The sequence below is a fragment of the Squalius cephalus genome, assembly GCF_949319135.1.
Source record: "Squalius cephalus genome assembly, chromosome: 3".
Classification (NCBI taxonomy): domain Eukaryota; kingdom Metazoa; phylum Chordata; class Actinopteri; order Cypriniformes; family Leuciscidae; genus Squalius; species Squalius cephalus.
The window spans coordinates 43,480,353-43,491,573 of NC_137124.1; the positions used below are offsets into that span (position 1 = coordinate 43,480,353).

At 35.6% G+C, this 11,221-nt stretch overlaps 1 protein-coding gene across 1 annotated transcript; it reads right to left on the minus strand.

Moving 5' to 3' along the window:
* Positions 1-944: 944 nt before the first annotated feature.
* Positions 945-10,846, minus strand: ostc (oligosaccharyltransferase complex subunit). Its single transcript, XM_079866344.1, has 4 exons — positions 10,542-10,846; positions 9,999-10,092; positions 3,522-3,719; positions 945-1,379 (listed from the first exon to the last, which is right to left on the minus strand). The coding sequence occupies exons 1-4, from the start codon at positions 10,678-10,680 to the stop codon at positions 1,361-1,363; spliced, it is 450 nt and encodes a 149-aa protein (XP_079722470.1). The 5' UTR covers positions 10,681-10,846; the 3' UTR covers positions 945-1,360.
* Positions 10,847-11,221: the final 375 nt, after the last annotated feature.

Sequence of the window (11,221 nt, forward strand, 5' to 3'; positions counted from 1 at the left end):
CCCCCCACTTTCAATTATTTTACTTCAATGAAAAGTTAGATTTTTGCACATTTTTAAAATAAAATATCAAAAGGATTAAAAATACAGATTTATTTTTTACAGCCATATTTGATCATATTTACCAAGGGGGTAAACACTTTTTCACACCACTGTATTTGTTATTGACAATTGTGATGATATTGACAAAATGTTATTAAAGTTTATTTGGAAGAACAGATCTCACAAAGTTAGGAAATCTGTTTTGTCTAATAGACGCTCTGAGGTAGTTTTAAATTTTAAGGAATTAATCAGCTCTTTTAAAATTAGTTGGTTAAAAAATATGTCTTTGTAGTAATGACTCAATTTAGTACTATATCCCCAATACCATATTTCGTAGATTAGATGGTTTAGAGTTTCTTTTAAAATGTAATTTCACCCCTTCTAAATTACCGATTTCTCTCTCTAAATTTCACCAAGTTTTACTTGATTGGAAATTGTGCTACATGCAAAACTTTTCTCCTCAAACTTCTCAATACATTGCCTAGATTTGATGTCTTTATCGCTGAGATCTCCCTTATTGTAAAATCTCTTAAGAAACTTGTTCTTATTGTTATCAATGAGTTTAAGAATTATGATACTATTTTTCTTACTGGTTGAGGTGTAATTGTTTTTTTTTTTTTTCTCTCTCTCTCTCGCTTTCCTTTTCATTCTATGTTAGTGTCAAAATGCAGTGCTGTTTCTTTTCTTGCAATAATGAAAAAAGAAAGTTCAGTCTATTCAGTGCTGCTCTCTAGTGTTTGAAAGTTATCAAAACATCTAAGGTGACAATATAAGTAAATCTATTAAATTAAAAAAAAATATTTAAACTTTAAAAGAGCCTTCCATTTTAAATAACCTTTTCATTTTTCTAAACTGATTTCACAAAGTAAAATTTAGAAAAATCAAATAATTCAAACTTTGAAAAGTTTTGTGGGAAGTACATTTGTTTATTATAGAAAACACTGCACATCAAACAGCCACATTCAAGGGTTTTCACAGAGCAGGCTGTCTACAGTAAAATGAGATATTCCAAAATGGATTTAGCTTGACCACAACAGTGATTTTCAAGGGCATCAATATAATACTGACCACCCTTTGGACTTTATATAAATATGATAATGTTTTTATCAGCAATGTCGAGAAGTAAATTTAGCACAATAAGAGTCCTACTAGACAAGTTGCATGTGTCAAAAAAACTAAACAAAACAAAACAAAAAACAATAAGGGAGGAGATTTCTGCCAGTGGAAATAATTGATCAGCGTTTGATTGAGTCCTTGGCACTGAAATGGTTTTCTGTATGTTCTCTTTAATCTCTCCAGCGGATTATGCCATATTGCAGCTTTAACCCATAAGGTAACCACTGCAAGACAAACACATTCTGTTAATCATCAAATCATCAAAAGAAAGACAACAGAGATTAATCTTAAACCAAACTAGGATGCATATATACAGTTTTAAAGAAACTGCTAAAACATTGCTGCTATATCCCTGCTATACACTGAGAATAACAACAACAACATATAGCTGCAAGCAGCAATTAATGGACCCAAGCACAACAACTACTTCAATAAGTAATTAAAGACAGTTTTAGATTATTTGAGCTAAAACAGGTACAAATCATAAATAGAATCACTTTTTATATGATTTAATTACTTATGACTTTTAACAAAAGGTGGCGCTGTCACCAAATTGATGTGGCGTGGTCAGTGTGGGATGACAATAATCACATTTACACTGTTGGGCCAAACGTTTCTAAGAACGATAAGGAAAAGTTCCAGTTATATTTCTACTTCAGCTTGGTTCGGCATGGCACGATTGCAAACCGTTAAGAAACCATTCTGAACCGTGTTGGTAGAATGTGTGTAGTTACATCGCCACTCAGGATTGGTTGCTTGTCTGTTGACTGGCTAACAGTTTCTTTGTAGCTGGCTAAGCGCGCTATTTGAGCGAAGTCAACACAAGTTAATCACAAAATTAAAAGAAATACAGGATCATCTTCCTTAACGCTATTTTCATTTACATCTCATATGTCTGTAAACTCTTGCGTTACCAAGGCGACAACTGACGCATTTGCATTACATTGCACAGAGCTCTGTTATAAGCCCCACATTGGAAAATTAAACTGGATCTGTACCGGCTGGGCCGGATCGGCACGGAATGTAACAGTTAAGCAATGAGAAAGGTTTGGTGTATCAACATATCATAACTTTTTGCTGGCATGGTCTGAAGATGATGTGAATCAAATTTGGTAAAAATTGGATCAACGGTCTAGGAGGAGTTCGAAAAGTAGGTTTTCAAAGAAATTCAAAATATCGGATAAGATTGATCGACTATGGATTAATTGGTATCATTGGTCTTGATATGTTCCTTACATATCATGAGTCACACCGATAACAGTCTCGTGACAATAGGAAAAATTAATCAAAAGCTATTAGCATTTATTTGAAATGTAATTAAAATGTTTGACCACAAGGTGGCGCTGCGTGAAACTTTTTGAGTATCTCAAGGCATCATGTCGAAGACACATACCAAGTTTCGTAACGATACGCCAATACGTTCATAAACCATATTCAAAATGGTTAATGCACAAAATGTGGGATGTGGGAAAATTGGATGTCGTTCGACTCGGTATGCTGTACTGAATCTAAAGAGATGTGATTTTTGGCCAAACCTTACAGAAGTTATTGCAAAAATATCTATTTTTCATATCTCCTGAGGTGGCACTTTACCAAATCTGCTCCTCAGTTCATGGTTTTTCATAGCACACACCAAGTTTGGACACTAAAAGCATTGCAGAGATACAGCCTCACATTCACTTTGACGTGCTCTTCGTCAAATTTGTTTGCACTTTATTCGAGAACCAATTGACTTGCCTGACTAAGTTAAATTTCTTAACTTTTTGTCGGCATTGGTCTGAAGATGATCTGAGCAATGTTCTAGGAGTTGTCTTGAGCCATGAAATCAGAGGAAAAAAGAATTTCTATCCCTAACAGTTAAAGAGTTACAGTTCTATGGGTTGCCATAGTTTCAAATGTGGAAGACGACGAATATATGCTTGGCCCCTAATAATATGAAATAATCAGTAGGTGTTTCCACTGTAATAGTGTAATACAATATAAACATAAATAAATTAGGGCTGTCAAACGATTAATCGCGATTAATCGCATCCAAAATAAAAGTTTGTTTTTACATAATATATGTGTGTGTACGGTGTATAATTATTTTCTATATATAAATACACACACATGCATGTATATATTTAAGAAATATTTGCATGTATATACTGTGTATATATATTTATATTATATATAATTTATATTATATATAAATAACAAATTTTTCTTAAATATATACATGCATGTGTGTGTATTTATATATAGAAAATAATTATACACCGTACACACACATATATTATGTAAAAACAAAGCGATTAATCGCGATTAATCGTTTGGCAGCCCTAAAATAAATGTTTAAAAAGCTAATGTAAAGTGTAGTGACTTACGGCAGTTTCATTCTCATGAAGACTCTGGCCATGAAAAAGCTCAGTAACACGCTGACAAAGCCAATGAAGAGCAGGAGGAAACGGTTGAGCTTGGGAATGTTGGGTGCATTAGAGCGATCCAGAATTATGAAGCCAAGGCCTCCCATGGTGAAGAGAAAACTGGATGCCAGCCCCTCCATGATGTACTGCCCATTCACCCTTTAAGAGAGAACAAGCATTCAGAGACAGACTGGCAACAGGGATCACAGAAGCACTGTTGTACTGTTCTACACACGTCAAAATAAAATCAACGTATATTAAAACAAGGTTTCAATGTTACAATGTTATGTACTGACTGAAGGGCTGGGTATCGATTCATATGTTCCAATTCGATTCGATTCGCAAGCTCTCAATTTAATTTTCGATTTTAAATTCGATTCCCGATTCAATGAATATAGATTTAATACAAATCCTATATTTATAAAAAAGAACAGTGAACATAAGTTTACAAGTGGTTAATTAATAAAAAGAAATTAAACAAACCTGTATATTGGACAAAAAAAAATTGGACAAGTCAGAACAGTGGCATGCCTTGATCAGACAGGTTCAGGTTATTTAAGATAAAACAAGCACAAAATCTCACAGCATCAACTGTAACATGGAGGCTGCAAGCCAATGAACAATGTAGGAAAACGCTTTTGAGTGATAAATAAATATGGAAAAAAATCGATTCATGGCCTTTAGCATTAGTTAATGCACCATGAACTAACATGAACAAATAATGAACAGCTGGATTTCTATTAACTACCATTAACAAAGATTAATAAATACTGTAATAAATGTATTGCTCATTGTTAGTTTATTACATTAACTAATGTACCTTTTATTGTAAAGTGTTGCCTAAATACAGCATAGCTGCAAGCAGGGGCCAAGCACAAAAAAGGCTTTTATGAGTCATGCAAGCATGGCTGGAAGCATCAGAGCAGCTGTAGGTAATTTTTAGATTATTTTAGGCACAAAAGCTGAAACAATATGAATGATTTAATTTCTTGTGACTTTTGACCATTAAGTGGCACTGTTACCAAATTGATGAGGTGTGGTCAGTGTGAGGTGACAATGACACATACAAAGTTTGGTGTCAATTGTCAAATCATTTCATGGATACTTCGGTGCATGGCTCTACACTTAGCTACGTCCGATAAATATTTAATATCTGTTGCAACAACTAAACTATGACCAGGCACAACTATGCCCAGCGTAGACAATGCATGACATAATTCTACCGCAGTTATATTTAAGACGCCATTTACAAACTTTGCTAATAATAAAGAACTGAATTGCTCATGACATCATAACAAGTGAAGCCACTGCACAGTCTGATTTCAATGCGTAAACGAACTACCTGTAAATTCTTACAGTGCAAACGTCCTATGTAAACGGTTATTTATTTAAAGTCGAGAATTGAGCCTGCTTATTAAAAAGTGTGAGAGAAGTGTGCTACCTTTACAAGGCTACTTAACCTGCTTTTGTTAGTCAAACTTAGAGTACCACCCCGGTAGAAAAAAAAATGCTAAGTACACTTGCAGCCAGTCTAATTTAATATACTTCAAGTGTGTTAATGATTAGTTAAATTGAAGTATGCTATTTTGAAACAACTAATTTTGTACCAAGTATATTTTAGTTGTAATTAAATTGTAGTAAAAGCATAACTTTAAGTGTATTTAGTGTACTTTTGTGTACTAAATTGGACCAACTTCATGTATACTTTAAGTATATGCCTGTGTAGGGACTAATTACATGCTTGATTAATGATATTAAAGTGTACTTTATTTGTGTTACAAGTACATTACAAATTCATTACAAGTGTCTTCGAAACTTACAAGTAATATACCATAAGTGTATATATATATATATATATATATATATATATATATATATATATATATATATATATATATATATATATTTTATATATATATATATATATATATATATATATTAGTGATCGACCGATATTGATTTTTTATAACCGATACCGATACCGATTATTTGCATGTTTATGTGCCGATTACCGATATGCAGAACCGATATTTATTTACTGTTATACTTCTGTTTTTTACACAATTATTACAACACAAATGAACTGAACAAACAATTTTATTTATAACAATCACTCCCTCCTTGCATACATAAAAAAAACTTTATATTTATACACAAATAAATAGAGGGGTCTGAGTCCAAAAAATAAAGTGCACTGTTACTAAGTGTCTTTGTTTAAAAATAAAAGCTTTGATGAGGTAAAAGATAAAGCACAAAAATGATTCTAACATATATTCAAAGATAGTTGAGTGATGTATCTTTAAGTGGTTCCACATGTTGGAGGTATTTTTTGTATTGTATTTTGTATTGAAATGTAATTTATTTTAAACAGTTTTAGAAGGTTTATGTGCCGTTTAATAGGTTTAAAGAGTGAGGAATAATTCACTGGGTAATATTAATTCACTGAATAATATTAGCTGGAATATAACATTGTCAGGAAAGTAACAAACAAAACAGCATATTTGCATTTTCCAACTAGTATGTTATTAATGAAATCCTTTCTGACAAAGTACTGTTTATCTATGCATTTACACAGAACTATAACTTAGGCTACTCAACCGCGATCGCGCGTGGAGATAATAAATAAGTAATTTCCACAAAGCGGTATATTTAGATGTGTATTAGCATTTTTTTCGAGACTATATAAACAGCACTTTGTCAGTTGGCATTTCATGATCTAGATTGAATCTAGATCATGAAATGCCAACTGACAAAGTGCTGTTTATCTATGCATTTATTTTACACAGAACTACTCAACCGCGATCGCGCGTGGAGATAATTAATTTCCACAAAGCGGTATATTTAGATGTGTATAAGCGAAATAATTGCTATGTAGTAAATGATAATATAATCTAGGATGTTTAAACAAGATAATCTTGTCAAAAGTTTCATTCAGTGGCCGTGCTTGAGCATTCCTGGTCATCAACCCAGTGAGTGCTCAGCAATATGAATGAACGAACTTTTTTCTCGAGACTAATGGTGAGCAAATACAACAGATAGAGAATAAAATTCAGCGCTTTTATTTTCAACATTCACTCATTCATGTCTGTTTTATTTAATCCATGTAAATTTACGTCTTTACTGGGGCAGGACATGCCGAATTTCGCTACGTGACTCCATGAGTTCGTCTCAATTTTTTAGAACCAAGCTGCATAAATAAACTATATCAGGCATTCATGTCTCAAATCTCATTTCTGCATGTCTGTTATGTTAAATAAAGTTGAATAATTAAAGCAAAGCAAGCAGAACATATGTTTTACCTGTGCACAGAGTTGTTGTTGACTGATCTCCTCAGACGCGGGCTGCAATGGCGGAATTCTCGAAACGGCCACAAGATGGCGCCGTTTATCGGCGAATCCGATATTACAAAACCGATACCCGATTATGGGAAAATGCTTAAATATCGGGAAAAATATCGGTAAACCGATACATCGGTCGATCACTAATATATATATATATATATATATATATATATATATATACACTGCTCAAAAAAATAAAGGGAACACTTTTTAATCAGAGAATAGCATCAAGTCAGTTAAACTCCTGGGATATTGATCTGGTCAGTTAAGTAACAGAGGGGGTTGGTAATCAGTTTCAGCTGCTTTAGTGTTAATGACATTAACAGCAGGTGCACTAGATGGGCAACAGTGAGACAACCCCCAAAACAGGAATGGTTTTACAGGTGGAGGCCACTGACATTTTTTCCCTACTCATCTTTTTGGACTGTTTTTCACCAGTTTTGCATTTGGCTAGGGTCAGTGTCACTACTGGTAGCATGAGGCGATACCTGGACCCTACAGAGGTTGCGCAGGCAGTCCAGCTCCTTCAGGATGGCTCATCAATACATGCCATTGCCAGAAGGTTTGCTGTGTCTCCCAGCACAGTCTCAAGAGCATGGAGGAGATTCCAGGAAGACAGACAGCTACTCTAGGAGAGCTGGACAGGGCCGTAGAAGGTCCTTAACCCATCAGCAGGACCGGTATCTGCTCCTTTGTGCGAGGAGGAACACGATGAGCACTGCCAGAGCCCTACAAAATGACCTCCAGCAGGCCACTGGTGTGAATGTCTCTGACCAAACAATCAGAAACAGACTTCATGAGGGTGGTCTGAGGGCCCGACGTCCTCTAGTGGGCCCTGTGCTCACTGCCCAGCACCAGGGAGCTCGATTGGCATTTCCCATTGAACACCAGAATTGGCAGGTCCGCCACTGGTGCCCTGTGGTTTTCACAAATGAGAGCAGGTTCACCCTGAGCACGTGACAGACAGGAAAGGGTCTGGAGAAGCCGTGGAGAATGTTATGCTGCCTGTAACATCGTTCAGCATGACCGGTTTGGTGGTGGGTCAGTGATGGTCTGGGGAGGCATATCCATGGAGGGACGCACAGACCTCTGCAGGCTAGACAATGGCACCCTGACTGCCATTAGGTATCGGGATGAAATCCTTGGATCCATTGTCAGACCCTATGCTGGTGCAGTGGGTCCTGGGTTCCTCCTGGTGCACAACAATGCCCGGCCTCATGTGGCGAGAGCATGCAGGCAGTTCCTGGAGGATGAAGGAATGATACCATTGAAGGGCCACCACGCTCACCTGACCTACATCCAATAGAACACCTCTGGGACATTGTGTTTCGGTCCATCTGACATCACCTGGTTGCACCTCAGACTGTCCAGGAGCTCAGTGATGCGCTGGTCCAGATCTGGGAGGAAATACCCCAGGACACCATCCGTCGTCTCATTAGAAGCATGCCCCGACGTTGTCGGGCATGCATACAAGCACGTGGGGGCCATACAAACTACTGAGTACCATTCTGAGTTGCTGCAATGAAATTTCAGCAAAATTGACAAGCCTGCTGCATCATTTTTTCACTTAGATTTCCAGGGTGTCTTTGAATTCAATCCTCTGTAGGTTGATCATTTTCATTTCCATCAAACGATGTGGCATCCTTTCGTTCATAACACATTACCCAGTCTATATTAGTATAGATATCCAGCATGATATTTTTCCCCATTGAGATCTGATGTGTTTTCAAAGTGTTCCTTTAATTTTTTTGAGCAGTGTATATATATATATATATATATATATATACATATATATACAGATTTATTTTTGCCATTTATTAGGATAGGACAGGTGTTAGACAGGAAGTGAGGTGGGTGTGAGAGAGAGGGGGGATGGGATCAGGGATCAGGAATGGGATGGGATCGGGATCAGGTCCACGAGCCAGGACTCGAACTCGGGTCTCCCGAAGGCACAACGGTGCTACATGTTGGCGCACTTGCCCACGAGGCGATCGGCGCCGACCATAAGTTTTTACTACAAATTGCACACTTTATTTAAATAATACTTGACTATACTTTAAATAAAATACTATTGTATACTATAATGTATTTTGAAAGTATACTTTCAATGCATTGTTACAATGATCATTTCCAGCACACAGTTAAAATATACCTAAAATATATTTTTAATAAAGTGCAAATAAATACACTTTTAAAAAATAAACTGAATTTTCACTTTAAGCATATTTTTCTAAAATATATATTTTAGAAAATATACTAAAGTACAATTATTTTAAAGTGTGTTAAAAGTTGTATTGTGAAAATAGGTAAAAGCATGATGCTAATATACTTTTAATATATTTAAAGATAGTACAATTTGTGTTAGTAATGTTTGTTTTGCAATGTACTATTGAAAAAGGGAATATATTTCAAATACAAAAAAGTATACTTTTTTTCACTAGGGAATAGCATGCAACAATACAAAAGGAATGGACAGATTCAATAAATTGTAAAACAGTATCATCATACTGCATGCAACTGGCAACGAATTTGGGAATTTTAAAAGACCTATACTTGGGCTGTGACAAAGTTATGTTGCCACAACTAAAGTTTGGTCATTAGATTACATTGCAGTCACGTATTTTTGTTAGCTCTGGTAATTTGGTCGAGATTTGTATGCCGGTGGTTTGCGTTTATATTGTGTTATACTGTATTATTATTTTAACTATGTATTGTTTAATTTTATGTAAAGGCCCACTAGGGACGAACATTGAGAATTAGCTTCGGCTAAAATGTTGTAGTATGTAACATGAGCTTATGTAACATACTTGTCCCTAATCAAATAAACTTAAAAAAAAAAAAAAAAAAAAAAAAAAAAAAGAACATCACAGAAATTCTGAATTTGGACGGCAATAAAACTACCGACTAATCCTCTATCCACATATGTTTAAAGATCACGATTTTATTTATAGGGGTAACTTTTAAAACGTATTATATAGGCCTATGGCATAAAGTGAAAGGTCTCTGGCAAAAGTGAAGTGACTCATCTGAAGAGCAACCAGTTTTTTGTTTTGTACTGATGTTATGATGACAGGCTGTATAAAATAAAAACCATTACCTGTACGCCAGAAAGGCCACTGGCCGCTGATGTCCGTGTTCATCTGTCATTGATCCGACACTCGGAGGTTCAACGATCACATCGTATATGATGCCTGAAGAGATCAGAAGAGTATGGTAGCAGTATGATCACCGTTTTGAGCAGTCATTTAGACTAAAACAGAGTAATGTCGCACTTAAAATTATTTATTTAGCTATTGAATATCTAGCAAAATAATAATAAACTTCCGTTTCATTCTTGTTCATGTAAGGAGTAAGTAGTAAGGAGCAGAGAGTAGTCATTCTGTCTGTGTGTAGAATATTTGAGATTAAAGAATGCGTTCACCATTGTCAGAGAAATCAGACTAACAGTTAACTCGCAAGATTATTTCACAAAGCACGAAAGCATGCATCTTCATATTCAAATAAACTGTAATACTAAGTCTCTACAGTAAGAAATAGCTTGTAAATAAATGGTTGTGCTGATGTGTGCACAGACAACAGGATAAGGGTTAGTAAGTTAGCTAAAGGCTAGTTTAGCCTCAGATTGCTTTGAGACTCTTACCACCGGTGATGAGAAAATATGAAACAATCACGACGGCATATACGGTCATTGCAGAAGGCATATGTAGCCATGATGGTTTTTTAAGTTTGACATTCGGGCATTCCAGTACAGCAAACGGTAGGCTGAATAGAGTCTCCATGGTTTAATTCAATGCTGCGTTCCTGTGGCTGCCCGGCTAATGCATACGTCACACTGGCCGTAGAGCGACGTGTACAGGAAGAGAGTAAAGAGAGGACCATCCCCATTTTGGATTTTGGGACGTCTTAAAGCAACCTCTACATAGTTTGTTCTTCTTCTTCTTCTTCTGATTCTTGGCAGATGACTATTTTGTAGTATACCGCCACCAACTGTACAGGAGTGTGTAATACCATGAACGTCATAGAATCTAGGTTTCTATTAATTAAAAAAAAAAAAAAAAATTATACCAAGATTATATAGGCCAATTATACCCTTTTCATTAAACCAGTATTATTAAGATAAATAAATAAAGCTTTAAGTCTCTCCCTTGTCATGCCATTTTCTTCCAGAATTTCATGAATAGAGTTCTCCCCTTCCATTTGCTGCCAGATTATTCTATTATCATTATACTTCTCACAAGTAAAAAGTACATGATTAACATCTTCTCTGTCTTGGCACACTATGCATAAACCATTACCCTTTCCTACTATATGTAAAGTGGA

Bases quoted from the DNA above. Each gene is read 5' to 3' on its own strand.
- ostc (XM_079866344.1), bottom strand. From the start codon at position 10,680: ATGGAGACTCTATTCAGCCTACCGTTTGCTGTACTGGAATGCCCGAAT. The intron at 10,093-10,541 runs GTAAGAGTCTCA...TGATCTCTTCAG, and splicing joins ATATTTTCTCATCACCGGTG to GCATCATATACGATGTGATC. The intron at 3,720-9,998 runs GTAATGGTTTTT...TCTCTCTTAAAG, and splicing joins GTGGCCTTTCTGGCGTACAG to GGTGAATGGGCAGTACATCA.